The sequence below is a fragment of the Heterodontus francisci genome, chromosome 22 (assembly GCF_036365525.1).
Source record: "Heterodontus francisci isolate sHetFra1 chromosome 22, sHetFra1.hap1, whole genome shotgun sequence".
NCBI classification, from domain to species: domain Eukaryota; kingdom Metazoa; phylum Chordata; class Chondrichthyes; order Heterodontiformes; family Heterodontidae; genus Heterodontus; species Heterodontus francisci.
Window position 1 is genome coordinate 79,865,137 of NC_090392.1, and position 21,003 is coordinate 79,886,139.

Here is a 21,003-nt window from a genome sequence, read left to right on the forward strand (position 1 = left end):
AGTCAGTCCCCTTTCACCCGCCCTTTAGTCAGTCCCCCTTCACCCACCCTTTAGTCAGTCCCCCTTTACCCGCCCTTCAGTCAGTCCCCCTTCACCCACCCTTTAGTCAGTCCCCCTTCACCCGCCCTTTAGTCAGTCCCCCTGCTGCCCACCCTTTAATCAGTCCCCCTTCACCCGCCCTTTAGTCAGTCCCCCTTCACCCACCCTTTAGTCAGTCCCCCTTTACCCGCCCTTCAGTCAGTCCCCCTTCACCCACCCTTTAGTCAGTGCCCCTTCACCCGCCCTTTAGTCAGTCCCCCTTCATCCGCCCTTTAGTCAGTCCCCCTTCAACCCGCCCTTTAGTCAGTCCCCCTTCACCCGCCCTTTAGTCAGTGCCCCTTCAACTGCCCTTTAATCAGTCCCCCTTCATCCGCCCTTTAGTCAGTCCCCCTGCTGCCCACCCTTTAATCAGTCCCCCTTCATCCGCCCTTTAGTCAGTCCCCCTTCAACCCGCCCTTTAATCAGTCCCCCTTCATCCGCCCTTTAATCAGTCCCCCTTCATCCGCCCTTTAGTCAGTCCCCCTGCTGCCCACCCTTTAATCAGTCCCCCTTCATCCGCCCTTTAGTCAGTCCCCCTTCAACCCACCCTTTAATCAGTCCCCCTTCACCCGCCCTTTAATCAGTCCCCCTGCACCCGCCCTTTAGTCAGACCCCCTGCTGCCCACCCTTTAGTCAGTGCCCCTTCACCCGCTCTTTAGTCAGTCCCCTTGCTGCCCACCCTTTAGTCAGTCCCCCTGCTGCCCACCCTTTAGTCAGTCCCCCTGCTGCCCACCCTTTAGTCAGTCCCCCTTCACCCGCCCTTTAATCAGTCCCCCTGCACCCGCCCTTTAGTCAGACCCCCTGCTGCCCACCCTTTAGTCAGTCCCCCTTCACCCGCTCTTTAGTCAGTCCCCTTGCACCCGCCCTTTAGTCAGTCCCCCTGCTGCCCACCCTTTAGTCAGTCCCCCTTCACCCGCCCTTTAATCAGTCCCCCTGCACCCGCCCTTTAGTCAGTCCCCCTTCACCCACCCTTTAGTCAGTCCCCCTTCACCTGCCCTTTAATCAGTCCCCCTGCACCCGCCCTTTAGTCAGTCCCCCTGCTGCCCGCCCTTTAGTCAGTCCCCCTGCTGCCCACCCTTTAGTCAGTCCCCCTTCAACTGCCCTTTAGTCAGTCCCCCTGCTGCCCACCCTTTAGTCAGTCCCCCTGCTGCCCGCCCTTTAGTCAGTCCCCCTGCTGCCCGCCCTTTAGTCAGTCCCCCTTCACCCGCCCTTTAGTCAGTCCCCCTGCTGCCCACCCTTTAGTCAGTCCCCCTGCTGCCCGCCCTTTAGTCAGTCCCCCTGCTGCCCGCCTTTTAGTCAGTCCCCCTGCACCCGCCCTTTAATCAGTCCCCCTTCACCCGCTCTTTAGTCAGTCCCCCTTCACCCACCCTTTAGTCAGTCCCCCTTCACCCGCCCTTTAGTCAGTCCCCCTGCTGCCCACCCTTTAGTCAGTGCCCCTTCAACTGCCCTTTAATCAGTCCTCCTTCACCCGCTCTTTAGTCAGTCCCCCTTCACCCGCCCTTTAGTCAGTCCCCCTGCTGCCCGCCCTTTAGTCAGTCCCCCTGCTGCCCGCCCTTTAGTCAGTCCCCCTGCTGCCCACCCTTTAGTCAGTCCCCCTTCACCCGCCCTTTAGTCAGTCCCCCTTCACCCGCCCTTTAGTCAGTCCCCCTGCTGCCCACCCTTTAGTCAGTCCCCCTGCTGCCCGCCCTTTAGTCAGTCCCCCTGCTGCCCGCCTTTTAGTCAGTCCCCCTGCACCCGCCCTTTAATCAGTCCCCCTTCACCCGCTCTTTAGTCAGTCCCCCTTCACCCACCCTTTAGTCAGTCCCTTTTCACCCGCCCTTTAGTCAGTCCCCCTGCTGCCGACCCTTTAGTCAGTGCCCCTTCAACTGCCCTTTAATCAGTCCTCCTTCACCCGCTCTTTAGTCAGTCCCCCTTCACCCACCCTTTAGTCAGTCTCCCTTCACCCGCCCTTTAGTCAGTCCCCCTGCTGCCCACCCTTTAGTCAGTGCCCCTTCAACTGCCCTTTAGTCAGTCCCCCTTCACCCGCCCTTTAATCAGTCCCCCTGCTGCCCGCCCTTTAGTCAGTCCCCCTGCTGCCCGCCCTTTAGTCAGTCCCCCTGCTGCCCGCCCTTTAATCAGTCCCCCTGCTGCCCATCCTTTAATCAGTCCCCCTTCACCCGCCCTTTAGTCAGTCCCCCTGCTGCCCACCCTTTAATCAGTCACCCTGCTGCCCACCCTTTAATCAGTCCCCCTGCACCCGCCCTTTCGTCAGTCCCCCTTCACCCGCCCTTTAGTCAGTCCCCCTGCTGACCACCCTTTAATCAGTCCCCCTGCACCCGCCCTTTCGTCAGTCCCCCTTCACCCGCCCTTTAATCAGTCCCCCTGCTGCCCACCCTTTAATCAGTCCCCCTGCACCCGCCCTTTAGTCAGTCCCCCTTCACCCGCCCTTTAGTCAGTCCCCCTTCACCCGCCTTTTAATCAGTCCCCCTGCTGCCCACCCTTTAGTCAGTGCCCCTTCAACTGCCCTTTAGTCAGTCCCCCTTCACCCGCCCTTTCGTCAGTCGCCCTGCTGCCCGCCCTTTAATCAGTCCCCCTGCACCCGCCCTTTACAGTCCCCCTTTACCCGCCCTTTAATCAGTCCCCCTGCACCCGCCCTTTAATCAGTCCCCCTGCACCCGCCCTTTAGTCAGTCCCCCTGCTGCCCGCCCTTTATTCAGTCCCCCTGCTGCCCACCCTTTAGTCAGTCCCCCTGCTGCCCACCCTTTAGTCAGTCCCCCTGCTGCCCACCCTTTAGTCAGTCCCCCTGCTGCCCACCCTTTAGTCAGTCCCCCTGCACCCGCCCTTTAATCAGTCCCCCTGCTGCTCGCACTTTAGTCCATGCCCCTGCACCCACCCTTTTGTCAGTCCCCCTTCACCCGCCCTTTAATCAGTCGCCCTGCTGCCCACCCATGAGTCAGTCCCCGTGCTGCCCGCCCTTTAATCAGTCCCCCTGCTACCCACCCTTTAGTCAGTCCCCCTTCACCAGCCCTTTAATCAGTCCCCCTGCTGCCCGCCCTTTAGTCAGTCCCCCTGCTGCCCACCCTTTAATCAGTCCCCCTTCACCCGTCCTTTAGTCAGTCCCCTTTCACCCGCCCTTTAGTCAGTCCCCCTGCTGCCCGTCCTTTAGTCAGTCCCCCTGCTGCCCGTCCTTTAGTCAGTCCCCCTGCTGCCCGCCCTTTAGTCAGTCCCCCTTCACCCGTCCTTGAGTCAGTCCCCCTCCACCCGCCCTTTAATCAGTCCCCCTGCTGCCCGCCCTTTAATCAGTCCCCCTGCTGCCCACCCTTTAGTCAGTTCCCCTTCACCCGCCCTTTAATCAGTCCCCCTGCTGCCCGTCCTTTAGTCAGTCCCCCTTCACCCGTCCTTTAGTCAGTCCCCTTTCACCCGCCCTTTAATCAGTCCCCCTGCTGCCCGCCCTATAGCCAGTCCCCCTGCACCCGCCCTTTAGTCAGTCCCCCTTCACCCGCCCTTTAATCAGTCCCCCTTCACCTGCCCTTTAATCAGTCCCCCTTCACCCGCCCTTTAATCAGTCCCCCTGCTGCCCGTCCTTTAGTCAGTCCCCCTGCTGCCCGCCCTTTAATCAGTCCCCCTGCTGCCCGCCCTTTCATCAGTCACCCTTCACCCGCCCTTTAGTCAGTCCCCCTGCTGCCCGCCCTTTAGTCAGTCCCCCTTCACCCGCCCTTTAGTCAGTCCCCCTTCACCCACCCTTTAGTCAGTCCCCCTTCACCCGCCCTTTAGTCAGTCCTCCTTCACCCACCCTTTAGTCAGTCCCCCTTCACCCGCCCTTTAATCAGTCCCCCTTCACCCGCCCTTTAGTCAGTCCCCCTTCACCCGCCCTTTAGTCAGTCCCCCTTCACCCGCCCTTTAATCAGTCCCCCTTCACCCGCCCTTTAGTCAGTGCCCCTTCAACTGCCCTTTAGTCAGTCCCCCCTTCACCCGCCCTTTAATCAGTCCCCCTTCACCCGCCCTTTACTCAGTCGCCCTGCACCCGCCCTTTAGTCAGTCTCCCTGCTGCCCGCCCTTTAATCAGTCCCCCTGCTGCCCACCCTTTAATCAGTCCCCCTGCTGCCCGCCCTTTCGTCAGTCCCCCTGCTGCCTGTGCCGTGCCTCCTTCCCGTGTCGGCTGCTGCTAATTGGCTGGCGAAGGTAACGCTGGGCCGATCACCTGTTTTCCATATTGAAATTACAATACGTGCGCTCATTGCTGACACGGTGCGGGGTTGGGGCTGCGACATCGACGGTGCGGGGTTGGGGCTGCGACATCGACGTTCCGACCCCCGATGGACAGCTAGTCCTGCCGGAATATTTAAAATTTTCAAGATACCCACCCCCCCCCCAAAATTTATTAAATAAATTTCTAACGCCCCTTTCCCACCCCCCAATAACAATTACATTAACTATTTGCCCTTTCCTCCCCCTAAACACCTTTTAAATCTGACCTTTCCCTCCCAGACTGCACAAAGTTTAAAGTTAGCCCCTTCCCACCATCCCCTACACCCGTGACATTTATTTGAACCCGTTTGTCCCCCACCACCCGCACTGGATATCTGATCTCCTCCCCGCTCCCCACCAGTGTCACGCTCCCTTTCCCCAGACGGGGAATTGAAGGCCCTGGCGAATCGGCCAAAGATCACGGCACGCCCGGACGATTTCAGGTAAGTTGATTTAAATTTATGCATGTCAGTAACTTAAATATTTAAATCCCTCGCTCAATGGTGGGGAGGGGGCGCCACGGATCAGGCCAGGCCCCCCCAGCAATGGCCTCCCTGGCGGACCGCTGCCGGAAACATCCTCCGGGCCCCCCCCCCCGCCACGGAGCCCAACATTGTGGGCTTGGTAAAATCCAGTCCAGCATCTCACTGTCTGACACCGACAGTCGGTCTGTCCCCACAGTCCCTGTGCTGGAACAGGAGAAACTGCAAACTCTTCCAGCTCTGACAGCACCGAATGGAAGATGGAGTGGGGTCAAACGTTTGACCTTTGTCAGAGGGCTTGCGGTGGGAAGCACTTTGTGTGCTCGAGGCATTAAACAACAGGACGAATTCTGCAGGGACCAGGCGAAACATTTAACTCTGTGTCAGGATAATTGATTTGCTTGAGGAAGAGTCGTAAATAAGGAAACATGCTCCTTTCGACAAAGTTGCTATTTCATTTGCTTCTCCGTGCATCTCAAGCGCAGAGTCTGACAGAGACAAACTGTGCCTCATATAGTGGATAAAATAACTTGTTATTTCACTGTAGTTATTTCAATGTAGTTGGAAATCACACAGCCACTGTATTGATCTGGGCTGAAGATTCTATCAGTGAACGTTCTACATCCCAGTGCCAGTGTGGCTCTCAGTTGTGCTCACTATCCCCTCGGCTCTGAAACACATTCTCACTGGCAAAGTATGGACTGGAGCACAAACCAATTAAGGCTGATACTCCAGTGCAGTACTGTGGGAGGGCTGCACCGTCAGAGATGCCGCCTTTCGGATGAGATGTTTAATTGAGGCCCTGTCTGCCCTCCCAAGTAAATGTAAAAAATCCCATGACACTATTTCGAAGGAGAGTTCTCCCCCATGTCCTGGCCGATATTTAGCCCTCAATTAACATCACAAAAACAGATGATCTGCTCATTATCACATTCCTGTTAGTGGGAGCTTGCTGTGCAAAAACTGGCTGCTGCATTTCCTACATTGCAACAGTGACTACACTTCAAAAGTACTTCATTGGCTGGAAAATGCTTTGGGATGTCGGGTGGTATGAAGGTGCTAGAGACATGGAAGTCTTCTTTTTCCAAAAGTTCCTTACGGTTTGCAACTAAACACTGAATAATTTGTCTGATCGGAGAGATGCTGCATGTTTAACCCACTTACAAAAGCAACTTCAGGGAACTGCAGGATTGGCTGAGGAGGTTCCAACAGGTCCTAACTCCCGTTTCCGAGGCTGGACTTTGATAGGTAGCTTGCCAATACTTGCTTGCTATTTTAACAATAACAGCACCTTGCATTTATATAGCATCCCCTTTAACATAGTAAAATGCCCAAGACCCTTTGCTGGAGTGTTACTAAACAAAATCTGCCACCGAGCCCCATTAGGAGATATTAGGGCAGACGGCCAAAAGCTCGGTCAAGAGGCAGGTTTTAAGGAGCATCTGAAAGAAGCAGACAGAGGTCGAGAGGCCTCGGCAGCTGAAGGTGCGACCACCAATGTTGGAGCGATTAAATTCAGGGATGTGCAAGTGGCCAAATTATAGCAGCTCTGATCCCTCAGATGCTTGTGGGACTGGTGGAGATTACAGAGATAGGGAGGGGTGAGGCCATGGAGGAGATTACAGAGATAGGGAGGGGCGAGGCCATGGAGGAGATTACAGAGATAGGGAGGGGTGAGGCCATGGAGGAGATTACAGAGATAGGGAGGGGCGAGGCCATGGAGGAGATTACAGAGATAGGGAGGGGCGAGGCCATGGAGGAGATTACAGAGATAGGGAGGGGCGAGGCCATGGAGGGGATTACAGAGATAGGGAGGGGCGAGGCCATGGAGGGGATTACAGAGATAGGGAGGGGTGAGGCCATGGAGGAGATTACAGAGTTAGGGAGGGACGAGGCCATGGAGGGGATTACAGAGATAGGGAGGGGCGAAGGCCATGGAGGGATTTGAAAACAAGGATGAAAGTTTTAAAATTGAGGCATTGCTAGACGAGTAGACAGTGTTGTTCTTCCAGAGCACACCACCCCCCCCCCCCCCCCGCCCACCGATCCAATTAACCGCCTGGTAAGTTGGAAAATGGAGTCTACCCAAAGGGAGGTTCTGCAGAATCACATATTGAGGCTATTTTTCAGATTCCTATTGCATTTCAAAGTGAAATGAAGCAACTGTTCTGTGGTTTGAGATTATCCACAACTGGGGACAGGGACATGGGTTTGTGAGCATCGAGGAGAAACGGGTTGAAATATGAACCAATGCATTAGGGAGTCGGGTGAGTTCAGGTTTAGTAGCTTCTGAGCATGGGATCAAACAGTTTGTGTCCTCTCACACACCACACCCCCATACACAACAAGGGCTCGCTGCCCTAGCTGCCAATCTGGAGTCACTTATTTTTAGGTAATAGATTTGAACTGGTTAATGTCTTTGCCTGTGGCTAATTTGCGTTATTGATGGCAGATTTCCCTGGTTTCGATGCTTTTCAGTAATACGGTGACTGTCCCAGATACTGAGACATGGGGTAATAAAGGGTTGTGGGATTTTCGGAGAGAAATTTCTGCGAGCTGAACTCGATACAGTTGCATCATCTTTTGAAAGGAGGAGCAGTGGAGCCTTGGAGAGGTTTTGGTCTCACAGGAAAGAGAGAGAAAGAAGCTCATGTCCAGGCTTGGAGTCTGGCGTGTGAGCATTTTTATTGCTGCTTGATGCATAATTAAATTACATGCCTCAATTGTAGCAAATTACTATTAAGTATGTTGTTTAAAATAGAGGTTGGCAATTAGAATAGCTACTGATTAGATTCACTGGCCTGAAATCAATGATTTAACCACTGGAGACCACTCCATCCACTTGATCATAAACTTCAAAGGCCTCATTCCTCTTCACTCCTGCAGGTCCTGACTCATTGTTGCTTGGTATCTCCCCAAGTGGCTATTCCTCTTGACCATTCACCTGTGGGAGCACCAAAGCCCAATCATCTCCTCTCTTGACATCCGTAACAACAATAACAACTTACATTTATATCGCACCTTTAATGGAGTAAAACGTCCCAAAGCGCTTCACAGGGTGTTAGCAAACAGAAGTTGACACTGAGCCACATAGGGAGATATTAGTGCAGGTGACCAACAGTTTTGTCAAAGAGGTCGGTTTTAAGGAGCGTCTTAAAGGAGGAGAGAGAGGTGAAGAGGTTTAGGGAGGGAATTCCAGAGCTTAGGGTCCAGGCAGCTGAAGGCACGGCCGCCAATGGTGGAGCGATGGGAATCAGTGACGTGCAAGGGGTCAGTACTGGAGGAGCGCAGTGATCCCAGAGGGTTATGGGGCTGGAGGAGATTACAGAGATAGGGAGGGATTTGAAAACAAGGATGAGAATTTAGCATTGCTGGACCGGGAGCCAAAGTCAGTCACAGAACACAAGGGGATGCAAGTTTGGATCCAGGAATCAGAGTTTTGGATTTATGGAGGATAGAAGATGGGAAGCCAGGCAGGAGTGCTTTGGAATAGTCAAGTCTGGAGGTCTGAGCGTAAATTCCACAGGGACATGGGAAAGTCTTCAGTAGTGGGACCTCGAGCTGGTGTTTTCTCCCCCACTGCTCCCACCACTCTCCCTAGCCCAGGAACATGAAAACTAACAGGCATTGCCCCGCTGCCAATCTAGATAAAAATCTGCCAACTAGTTCAGTCTCCCGTGGAGGATTCTATACAATTCTGGGCACCAGACTTGAGGAAGGATTTCAAGGCCTTGGAGAGGGTACAGAGGAGATTTTCCAGGATAACACCAGGGATCAGGGACTTCAGTTATGTGGGAAGATTAGAGAAGCTGGGATTGTTCTCCTTAAAGCAAAGAAGGTTAAGGGGAGACCTAATAGAGTTGTTCAAAATTATGAGCGGTTTTGATAGAGCGAGTAGGGGAAACTATTTCCTCTGGCAAACCATAACCAGAGATCTAAAATTTAAAATAACTGGCAAAAGAACTAGAGTGTAAATGAGGAGAAAGAATTTCACACAGTGTGTTGTTATGATCTGGAAGGCTGTACCTGAAAGGGTGATGGAATCAGACTCCATTGGAATGTTCAGTAGGTAATTAGACACATGGTGAAGGGACTAATTTGCAGGGTTATGGGGAGAGAGCTAGGGTATGGGCCGAAATTGGACAGCTCTTTCAAACGCCAGCACCGGCACAATGGGCTGAATGGCCTCCCTCTGAGCTGTAAAATTCCAAAGGCTGAATTTTAACTTTAAACAAAGGGGTTGTTTGGGTCGGATGGGCTGTTAAAGTCTCAGAAATCTGTTTCCCAAAACCCGGCCTCCAACCTGCCTATTCCCAGCTTTAACTGAAGCTGGAAGGTGGGTGGGTGACCACCCTGAACCACACAGGAGGAACCCAGCAGCTTTCTCATGGTGAAAACTCGATGGGTTCAGGAGGTGAGAACCCTCACACCCACATCCAGGACCCGGCTGTCTGCCTCAGGAGCCTCCCCTACTCCCCCCTCCCCATCACCTTCCCCAGTCATCCTCGATCACCTCCTCCCACCCATCCCTGATCCCCTCCTCCCACTCATCCCCGATCACCTCCTCCCACCCATCCCCGATCCCCTCCTCCCACCCATCCCCGATCCCCTCCTCCCACTCATCCCCAATCCCCTCCTCCCACCCATCCCCGATCCCCTCCTCCCACCCATCCCCAATCCCCTCCTCCCACTCATTCCCGATCCCCTCCTCCCATTCATCCCGATCACCTCCTCCCACCCGTCCTGATCCCCCTCCTCCCACTCATCCCCGATCCCCTCCTCCCACCCATCCCCGATCACCTCCTCCCACTCATCCCTGATCCCCTCCTCCTGCCAAGCCCGATCCCCCCACCCCCACACAATGAGGCCCCCCCCCCATCTCCCCCCATGCCCCCATTACCCCCCCCCCCCCCCCCAAGTGCTGATCTGTTGTCTATCAGCCTGGGCCTCTGGGAAGGGAGCCAGGCATTGACGAGCTGGGGAGTTAAAGCTCCACAGCGTGCAGGGAATCCCGAATTGCGGGTTCCACCACTCCCTGCGAATAAGGTCAGTAAAATCTCTGCCCCAATTCTGACTCAGCACAGCCAGGAATCAAACCTGAGGCGTTACGATTGTCGAGGCTGAGTACCACAACATGTGGTGTATGTGTCCTCTGAACCATTGCAGAGCTTACACCCAATCAGATCTCTCCCTGAACAGTTTATTAAAGAAAATAAAGAGCGATCGACTCAGATCTCTCGCACTCCAGAAATCATTAATTCTGATCTCAAACGCTATAAACGAGTTGTTATCTGTTTTGTGAAAAACATTTGATTTCCCTTGGGTGCTATTTCTGTCAAAATCAAACATGCCCATAAAAAATGAGTTTACGGTGTCAGTAAAGTGAGCACACAGAGGGCCAGTGCTGTTACCATGGTAACACGCAGAATGCCCTCCTCAAATACAATGAAGAAATAGCCATCTTTCATGATGTGGTTCAAGTTACCAGATACCAGGGGCTGAGGATGGAATTTGTACCCTGGCCCTGCAGTTACCCACTCACAATGGGACTGGACGTAGCAACACAGCTCTGCTGCCTGTCAACTAAAAGCAGGCCACAATCTTACAGAGTCCATGGTCCAGTGTGTATCACTCCCACCTTCAAATCCCACTCCTCAAAATTTAATGAATAATCTAGGCTGACACTCCCGCTACAGTACTGAGGGAGTGCTGCACTGTCGGAGGGTCAGTACTGAGGGAGTGCTGCACTGTCAGAGAGTCAGTACTGAGGGCGTGCTGCACTGTCAGAGAGTCAGTACTGAGGGCGTGCTGCACTGTCAGAGGGTCAGTACTGAGGGCGTGCTGCACTGTCGGAAGGTCAGTACTGAGGGAGAGCTGCACTGTCGGAGGGTCAGTACTGAGGGCGTGCTGCACTGTCGGAGGGTCAGTACTGAGGGAGAGCTGCACTGTCGGAGGGTCAGTACTGAGGGAGCGCTGCACTGTTAGAGGGTCTCTGTCGGAGGGTCAGTACTGAGGGAGTGCTGCACTGTCGGAGGGTCAGTGCTGAGGGAGCGCTGCACTGTTAGAGGGTCTCTGTCAGAGGGTCAGTACTGAGGGAGTGCTGCACTGTCGGAGGGTCAGTACTGAGGGAGTGCTGCACTGTCGGAGGGTCAGTACTGAGGGAGCGCTGCACTGTTAGAGGGTCTCTGTCGGAGGGTCAGTACTGAGGTAGTGCTGCACTGTCGGAGGGTCAGTACTGAGGTAGTGCTGCACTGTCGGAGGGTCAGTACTGAGGGAGTGCTGGACTGTCGGAGGGTCAGTACTGAGGGAGCGCTGCACTGTTAGAGGGTCTCTGTCGGAGGGTCAGTACTGAGGGAGTACTGCACTGTCGGAGGGTCAGTGCTGAGGGAGCGCTGCACTGTTAGAGGGTCTCTGTCAGAGGGTCAGTACTGAGGGAGTGGTGCACTGTCGGAGGGTCGGTGCTGAGGGAGCGCTGCACTGTTAGAGGGTCTCTGTCGGAGGGTCAGTACTGAGGGAGTGCTGCACTGTCGGAGGGTCAGTACTGAGGGAGTGCTGCACTGTCGGAGGGTCAGTACTGAGGGAGTGCTGCACTGTCGGAGGGTCAGTACTGAGGGAGTGTTGCACTGTCGGAGGGTCAGTACTGAGGGAGTGCTGCACTGTCGGAGGGTCAGTAGTGAGGGCGTGCTGCACTGTCGGAGGGTCAGTAGTGAGGGAGTGCTGCACTGTCGGAGGGTCAATAGTGAGGGAGTGCTGCACTGTCGGAGGGTCAGTAGTGAGGGAGTGCTGCAATGTCGGAGGGTCAGTAGTGAGGGAGTGCTGCAATGTCGGAGGGTCAGTAGTGAGGGAGTGCTGCAATGTCCGAGGGTCAGTAGTGAGGGAGTGCTGCACTGTCGGAGGGTCAGTAGTGAGGGCGTGCTGCACTGTCGGAGGGTCAGTAGTGAGGGAGTGCTGCACTGTCGGAGGGTCAGTAGTGAGGGACTGCTGCAATGTCGGAGGGTCAGTAGTGAGGGAGTGCTGCAATGTCGGAGGGTCAGTAGTGAGGGAGTGCTGCAATGTCGGAGGGTCAGTAGTGAGGGAGTGCTGCACTGTCGGAGGGTCAGTAGTGAGGGAGTGCTGCAATGTCGGAGGGTCAGTAGTGAGGGAGTGCTGCACTGTCGGAGGGTCAGTAGTGAGGGCGTGCTGCACTGTCGGAGGGTCAGTAGTGAGGGAGTGCTGCACTGTCGGAGGGTCAGTAGTGAGGGAGTGCTGCAATGTCAGAGGGTCAGTAGTGAGGGAGTGCTGCACTGTCGGAGGGTCAGTAGTGAGGGAGTGCTGCACTGTCGGAGGGTCAGTAGTGAGGGAGTGCTGCACTGTCGGAGGGTCAGTACTGAGGGAGTGCTGCATTGTCAGATGGTTGAATTCGTCTTTCAGTTGGGAATTTAAGCCAAGGCTCCATCTGCTTTCTCAAATGAACATAACTGATTCTATAGCAATATTTCGAAGAAGAGCAGAGGAGTTCTCCTGGGTGTCCTGGCCAATAGTTATCTCTTCGCCAACATAAAATTAAAACAGATGATCTTTATGTACAAGACAATAACAGCAGTGTTTACAGTGTAAACCCTTGGCACTATACCAATCGGGTATTGATGTGGCACTGTAATAGTTGGGTTCTGATGGCACTGTAATGTCTTTGGTAAATGACTGTTATCTGGTACTCTAACTGGGAATGTGTGTGGTATTGTGATAGTTAGTTACTAGTTTGGTGCTGTATTAACTAGCTACTGATATAGTAATGTCATAACTTCGATGCTGTTGTGGTATTTCAATATCTGGGCAGCGTTATGGTAATTTATATCATCCAGGCCATTTCAATAGGTCAGAATGCTCACAGATCAACTCCCGGCCAGAGAATCAGTTTGCTTTCTCTGCACAATATTAATTGAAGAAGTGAATATTTCATTTTTCAGTTAGTGATCAGTTTCCCCAGTCTAATATGATGCATTTCTGCTACTGTTGGGCAAAGGGCAGTCTTTACATATCTGGAAATCCATTTCTGGTTCAGCCGATTGGTATTTTTTAATGGTTTGTTTGTAATGATGGATAAATCGTGTGAGAGTCAGAGCTCGGATTATCACAAACATGGCTTTAGCAGCTGTAACATTGATAAGAGGTCGGCATAAATCTTTGTAGAAACTGTGAGCATCCACTGGTCTCAGGGTTTTCTCGCCAAAGGTTGAACGAGATCTTTTAGGCATGTTGCAGAAAACCAGTCAACTGTAAATGGTGAATTATTGGCACAGCCACAGTGGCGGAGTGTCAGACCTGTTATGTTCCCTTCCTGCCCTCTCCTGACAGCACCACCAACCCTCTACATATTGTCCATTGCTCTCACCTCACATCCATCCCACCATCCTCTCCTTTCAAAACCGCCATTATCAACTCCTCCTCAAAACAACACCCTTGATCACACTGTCCTCACAAACTACTGGCCCATCTCCAACCTCCCTTTCCTCTCCCAAGTCCTTGAACATGTTGGCGCCTCCTGAAACTGTAATTATCTCTCCCGCAACTCCATGTTTGAACCACTTCAGTCAGGTTTCTGCTCCTGACAAGCATTAATACAGCCTTAATCACAGCCACAGTGATATACTCGATGTGATTGTACCTGTGGTATGTTATCTGATAACGTTCTCCTCAACCTCTCTGCAGCCTTTAACACAGTCGACTGCAACCTTCTTCATTCCTGTCTTCCATTGTCCAGCTCAGTGAGACTGTCCTTGCCTGGCTTCACTCTTAACCATCCAACTGTTGCCAGAGAATATGCTATAATTGCATCTCTTTCTGCCCCCAAACTAAACCCCCAATCCGAGAGCCACACCCCACCCCCAAGAATATATCCCCTTCCACATGTACATTGAAATCCACCTGCACTTCTCCAAATCTCCCTCGACACCCATCCCCGCACCCCCCCCCACCCCGCCCACACTGCTTCCGTGTTGTGAAACTGCTTGTCCAATGTCCAATCCTGAATGAGCCACAACTTCCTCCTGTTAAAACTCGGGAAGATTGAAGTATTGTCTTCAGTCCCCACCACAAACTCCGTTCCCAAGATGCCGATTCCAGCCCCTCTCAAGTTAAACCCGATCGTTTGCAACTTCAGCATCTTATCTGACCCTGAACTTCGTTTCCAATCCGCAATCGTCTCCATCACCAAGACCGCCCACTTCCACCACATTAACATCACCTGTCTCGGCCCCAGTTTAGCCTCTCTGCTGCTAAAACCCTCATCTATCCCTTTGTGACCTGCGGACTGGACTGTTCCAATGCTCTCTGGGTGGACCTCCCATCTCCCAGTTTCCATAAACTTTTTAATTCATCCATAACTTCTCTGCCTGTATCCTATCCCACACCAAGTCCCATTCCTTCAATATACCCTCCAATCCTGGCTGACCTATATTGGCCTCTGGTCCTCCTTCATTTCAAGTTTGAAATTCCCTTCCTTATGTTTGAATCCCTCCATGTCGTTGGCACTGCCTATCTCTGTAACCTTCCAATATCCCCAAACTCGGTAATCCTCCAACTTTGTTTTTACATATCGCCCTTTCCCTTTGCTTCACTATTGGAGCTGTGCCTGGGCCTGAGCTCTAGAATTCCCTCTCTAAAGCTCTCAGCCTCTCTCTCCTTTAAGGCCCTCAATATAACCCGTCTCTTTGACCAGGTTTCTGGTTGCCACTTATAATACCTTCTTTGTCTCAATATCCATTTCTTAAAATTACACTCCTCTGAAGCACATTGTACCATTTTGCCAAAGTAAAGTGCTCTATAAATGTAAGTTGTTGTTGTTGTGAGACTAGGCAATGAGGTCAGCAGATCAGCAGCATATTCAACAATGAGGGTGGAGGTCTCACAGCCGAGCATAATGCTGTCCACAGTCAACACACCCACGCACACACACCCACGCACACACACACACCCACGCACACACACACATCAACACCAACACACACTCACACACCAACACACACACACCAACACACACACACACCAACACAAACACCCCAACACAAACACCCCAACACAAACACACACCAACACACACACACACCAACACAAACACACACACCAACACAAACACACACCAACACACACACACACCAACACAAACACCCCAACACAAACACCCCAACACACACACACCAACACAAACACCCCAACACAAACACCCCAACACAAACACCCCAACACAAACACACACCAACACACACACACACCAACACAAACACCCCAACACAAACACACACCAACACACACACACACCAACACAAACACACACACCAACACAAACACCAACACAAACACACACACCAACACACACTCACACACCAACACACACACACCAACACACACACACCAACACACACACACACCAACACAAACACCCCCCCACACAAACACACACCCACACACACACCAACACACACACACACACCAACACACACTCACACACCAACACTCACACACCAACACAAACACCCCAACACAAACACACACCAACACACACACACACCAACACACACACACACCAACACACACTCACACACCAACACACACTCACACACCAACACACACACACCAACACAAACACCCCAACACAAACACACACCAACACACACACACACACACTCTCTCAGATTTTCTAGCTTGAGTCATTGAATAGCAATGGGATGCGAGACTGCTGTCTGATTCCTAACCTGGGACACAGATGCTGATAACAGTGCCTACTGGAGTTACTGAGCTGCTCATGTGCCATTTGATGTCGGATTTATTTGCAGTTTCGATCTTGTGAAAGGGAGGTGGACACAGCGAGCTGCCTCAGTGCTCACATACACACATACAATCATCCTTCTGTCCTGTGGCACCAACGCCAGGTCAGAGGTTGAAGTGTTACTGCGAGAGAAACACTCACAATTCTGCATTAACTCCCTCTCACACACACCCTTCTTCCCAGTGTTACGACCGAGGTGGGAGGAGTGCACTGTTTATTCTCGTTCCACTTGGGTCACAACATATATTAAAATTTTCCCACTTACCGATACGGTCAATCATAGATTCTCTTTATCCCAGAATAAAACACACCAACCAGGTTTCTTTAATAAACAATAAAATTGTCAGTTTATTATAAAACAAGACTTAACTAATAATGAAGTAAAACATACACACACAAATTTAAATATTAAAGCCCCTTATTTATCTTAGCCCCTCACACACAGACAGGCATGCATACCCCGGTTAACCAGAAAAATAAAAGGGATTTTTGTTTATAGTGCTGTTGCAAAGAAAACAGAAAAAAACACTTAGGTGGAATACTTGCTTATACTTGAAGAAAAAAACGGTATGGAAAGATGTTTTGGGTTTGGACCCCAAATGCGGCTTTCACTGGGATCTTCTTAGAACAGTTCTTTCCAGGCGATGTTGAAGATCAGTTTGGGTAGGCTTTCCAAGAAATACAGCTACAGAGGCTTCAAATAGGTCTTACAGCAGAAATGTGGCAACTAAGGTTTCAGTTCCCTTACATTCGATACGCAGAGTTTCTTCAAATACAATTGGAAACAGGAAACTGACACACTGTCTGCAGGATTTCTATTCAAGAGAGAGAGATGAGCTGGGTCTTCTTTGGTGCGCAAAAACCAACTGTCTGTTGCGACAATTCAAATTGAAACTAAAAACATTCCAGAAGTCAAGCCTCCTGACCTCTATAAATCTTGACCTGTCACTTCTTTGTAAACATCTCTCCAAGTCAAAAACAACCCCAACTGGGTGATTATCGACAGACAGGTGCCTTCCAGTAAGACTTGTTTACAAGCCAAATCCAGGAATCTTCTGGTGACTTCTTTTTAAAAAACACAAAGTTCAGCATCTCTTCAAGATTCCAGATGAATCCGTGTCCATAATTCAACTATAAATCCTTAAAACATATTTTACAAAAAAAAAAGAAGCACTCTGGTAACATCAGTTTATCTTTCCAAGTGATGTAGAGCCCGAGCAGCATGTGAAGAGCAAATTGGAGCTGCCGGTTACATCAGGGACTGAGAGACAGTAGGAGACAAGAACCAGCTACAGCATCCTCATAAATCCACCGAGCACATTGGACCTCAGTCTGAACACCAACACGTGAGGCACATGTATGAGATGCACAGACACGCCCACATCTACACAAAGGCACACACTCAGTGGGAGAGGGACATATGTGACCATGCTGTGCTGCTCTTGTTGCAGTAGGACAGATCAGAACAGGACTGAATTCAGTGTTGATGCTGTCACTGTGATGTTGAAGAGCTGCCCCCTCCCCCACCCTCCTGCCCTCACTCACTGATATGCTGTTAGTTTTCTCTCTCTCTCTCCTAACATGGCACTCATTATCTGCAGGTGGTGCATCTGGACAGCACTAAAGAGGAAGAGGATGTGCAGAAGATGCCACTCCAGACCCAGTATTACGACATGGCCGCTCCAGAATCATCTCCTTACTCAGAGAAATCGGTGAGACCCCCACTGCTCACTAACATCTATCATTTACCATTTCCCAGCCTCCATATAGGGTGGGCTTTGAACCATTGCAAAATTACAAACAACCCATGGCCACTTGCACTTGCTGCAACACCGCCTTGCTGTCTGATTATACCCAGGACTATCTGAGTGCCACTGTCGGTGATCATTCACATTCAGGCCTTCACCACATCACCATAAATCAGATCAATCATGGCAAACCTGCACTCTCCCCTGCAAATGATAAATTCCTGACTAGCATTGACCTCACATCATTCTCAGGGGCTGCTGTTCATGCCATTTATCATTTTCTTTCACTCAGTCTCTCTCTCTCTCTCTCTCTCTCTGTCTATCACATTCTGTCTCTCCTGTCCTCTCACTCTTCCTATTCTCTGTGTCTCTCCTTCTGCTGTGTTCTGTCTCTCCCTCTCTCCTTCTCTATCTCTCAGTCTTTTTTGTTTTTTCTCTCTTTATGTTTCTCTCTCTGTCACACTTTCACTTTCTCTTTTGCTCTTTCTTTGATTCTGTATTTCTCAAACTTTCTCTCTCTTTCACTCTGTTGTTCTCTCACTCTCTCGCGGTCTCTTTCTCTGTTTTCCTCCCTCTCTCTTTCTCACTGTTCCTCCCTCTCTCTGTTTCTCTATCTCTGATTATCTCTCTGCCTGTTTCTCGTTCTATGTCACTGTGTTTCCTGCCATGTTTCTCTCATCTTTCAATCTGTCTCAATCTGTCTCATTCTCCCTCTCTCTGTCACTTTCACTTTCTCTCTGTCTCTCTCTCTCTCACTCACTCTCTATCTCATTCTCTATCTCACTCTCTGTCTGTCTCTCTCTCTCTCTCTCTGTCACTCTCTATCTCTTGCTTTCTCTCTATCTCACTCTCGTCTCTCTCTCTGTCACTCTCTATCTCTTGCTTTCTCTCTATCTCACTCTCTATCTCACTCTCTGTCTCTCTTTCTCTCTGTCACTCTCGATCTCTTGCTTTCTCTCTGTCACTCTCTATCTCTTGCTTTCTCTCTGTCTCACTCTCTGTCTCTCTCCCTGTCTGTCACTCTATCTCTTGCTTTCTCTCTATCTCACTCTCTGTCTCTCTCTCTCTCTGTCACTCTGTATCTCTTGCTTTCTCTCTATCACACTCTCTGTCTCTCTCTCTCTCTCTGTCACTCTCTATCTCTTGCTTCCTCTCTATCTCACTCTCTGTTTCTCTCTCTTTCTGACACTCTCTGTCTCTTGCTTTCTCTCTATCTCACTCTATCTCACTCTGTCTCTCTTTCTCTCTGTCACTCTCTACCTCTTGCTTTCTCTCTATCTCTCTCTCTCTCTCTGTCACTCTCTATCTCTTGCTTTCTCTCTATCACACTCTCTGTCTCTCTCTCTCTGTTACTCTGATCTCTCTGGTCTGCACATGGGGATTAGGCTGGACCAAGATCTCTCTAAAAAAAACTTTCACACCCTGGAGCTGTCCTGATAACACAGACACTCCTCTGACATCAAGTCCCTAACGCTAATTATTGTTTACATTTCACTGATGCAAACACGACCTGAACAGCAGCCACAGTTAATGAGATTGTTAGGAGGGTTTTGTCACAAAGTGATGTTACATTGCCAGCTCCTACCTGTGCCCCAGTGTCTACTTCTGGTGAGGACCAGATCGGGCTCTGTCACAACACCCACAGGGTCAAATATTCTGCCCACTCTCAATGTCCGACTGCCACTTGACTAATGGTCACTTGGGTTCGGGGGTCAGGTAGACCCAGCGGGACTGGATCCAGGGCAGGAGTCAGGACCTGGTTACAAGCGGAAGCTGTTCTCTGAAAGCACATCGTCTCTCAGACCACATATTGGACACAGGCAAAAGCAAACCCCCCACTTTAAAAACCTGTTTCTTAGGTACAGGTGAAACAAGGAATCAATGTAGATGAGCAATGGACATCCACTCAAAACATGGCCTAACCCAGCCTGTCCCAAAGCGAACTACTCAAGTAGACAGCTATACAATAGGAGACAGCTCTTGCCCCCACCTCACTATCCCCACCTCAATGTTACCTCCTCAATATCCCCTCCTCAATGTCAGCACCTCACTATCCCCACCTCAATGTCCCCTCCTCAATGTCAGCACCTCAATGACCCCTCCTCAATATCCCCACCTCAATGTCCCCTCCTCAATGTCCCCACCTCAATGTCCCCTCCTCACTATCCTCTCCATAATGTCCCCTCCTCACTGTCCCCTCCTCAATGTCCCCACCTCACCTCCCCCTCCTCATTATCCCCTCCTCATTATCCCCTCCTTAGTATCCTCTCCTCAATGTCCCCTCTTCACTATCCCCACCTCAATGTCCCCTCCTCAATGTCCCCACCTCAATGTCCCCTCCTCACTATCCTCTCCATAATGTCCCCTCCTCACTGTCCCCTCCTCAATGTCCCCACCTCACCTCCCCCTCCTCATTATCCCCTCCTCATTATCCCCTCCTCATTATCCCCTCCTTAGTATCCCCTCCTCACTATCCCCTCCTCACTATCCCCACCTCAATGTCCCCACCTCAATATCCCCACCTCAATATCCCCTCCTCACTATCCCCACCTCAACAATCCCACCTCACTATCCCCACCTCAATGTCCTTTCCTCACTATCCCCACCTCAACAATCCCGCCTCACTATCCCCACCTCACTATCCCCACCTCACTATCCCCACCTCACTATCCCTTCCTCACAATCCCCTCCTCACTATTCCCACCTCACTATCCACTCCTCAATGTCCCCTCTTCAATGTCCCCACCTCAATGTGCCTTCCTCACTATCCCCTCCTCACTATCCCCTCCTCACTATCCCCTCCTCACTATCCCCTCCTCACTATCCCCTCCTCACTGTCCCCTCCTCAATGTCCCCTCCTCAATGTCCCCACCTCAACGTCCCCACCTCACTATCCCCACCTCACTATCCCCACCTCACTATCCCCACCTCACTGTCCACTCCTCACTGTCCCCACCTCAACGTCCCCACCTCAACGTCCCCACCTCAACATCCCCACCTCAACATCCCCACCTCACTGTCCCCTCCTCAATGTCCCTTTCTCAATGTCCCCTCCTCAACGTCCCCACCTCAGCATCCCACTTCACTATCCCCTCCTCAATGTCCCCTCCTCAATGTCGTCCCCTCAATGTCCCCACCTCAACTTCCCACCTCAACTTCCCACCTCACTATCCCCTCCTCACTATCCCCTCCTCACTGTCCCCTCCTCAGTGTCCCTTCCTCAATGTCCCCACCTCACCTCCCCCTCCTCACTATTCCCTCCTTAGTATCCTCTCCTCAATGTCCCCTCCTCAATATTCCCACCTCAATGGGTCTCAGGCAGCTGCACAATACAAGATACAAATAACAGCAACTTGCATTTATATCGTGCCTTATACATAGTAAAATGTCCCAGGGTGCTTCACAGGAGTGATATCAAACAGAATTTGACACTGAGCCACATACGAAACTATTAGGACAGGGGACCAAAAGCTTGGTTAAAGAGGAAGGTTTTAAAGAGCGTCTGAAAGAAGGAGAGAGGCGGAAAGATTTAGGGAGGGAATTCCAGACCTTAGTTCCCAGGCAGCTGAAGACACGGCCGCCCATGGTGGAGCGATGAAAATCGGGGATGGTCAAGAGTCCAGAATTGGAGGAGCGCAGATACCTCAGAGGATTGGGGAGCTGA

The 21,003-nt window shown here is 51.4% G+C and overlaps 1 protein-coding gene across 4 annotated transcripts in view; it reads left to right on the forward strand.

Annotated features, from left to right (window-relative positions):
* nectin1b (nectin cell adhesion molecule 1b) overlaps positions 1-21,003 on the forward strand; it is a 468,850-nt gene that overhangs the window by 399,038 nt on the left and 48,809 nt on the right. For 2 of the 4 annotated variants that reach the window (XM_068054136.1, XM_068054138.1), the window contains exon 8: positions 17,193-17,303. The exons of the other annotated variants lie outside the window; for them this stretch is intronic. In XM_068054136.1, the coding sequence (XP_067910237.1) occupies positions 17,193-17,303 (111 nt within the window). The remainder of the gene's footprint in view (positions 1-17,192; positions 17,304-21,003) is intronic. 4 annotated transcript variants of the gene reach the window in all.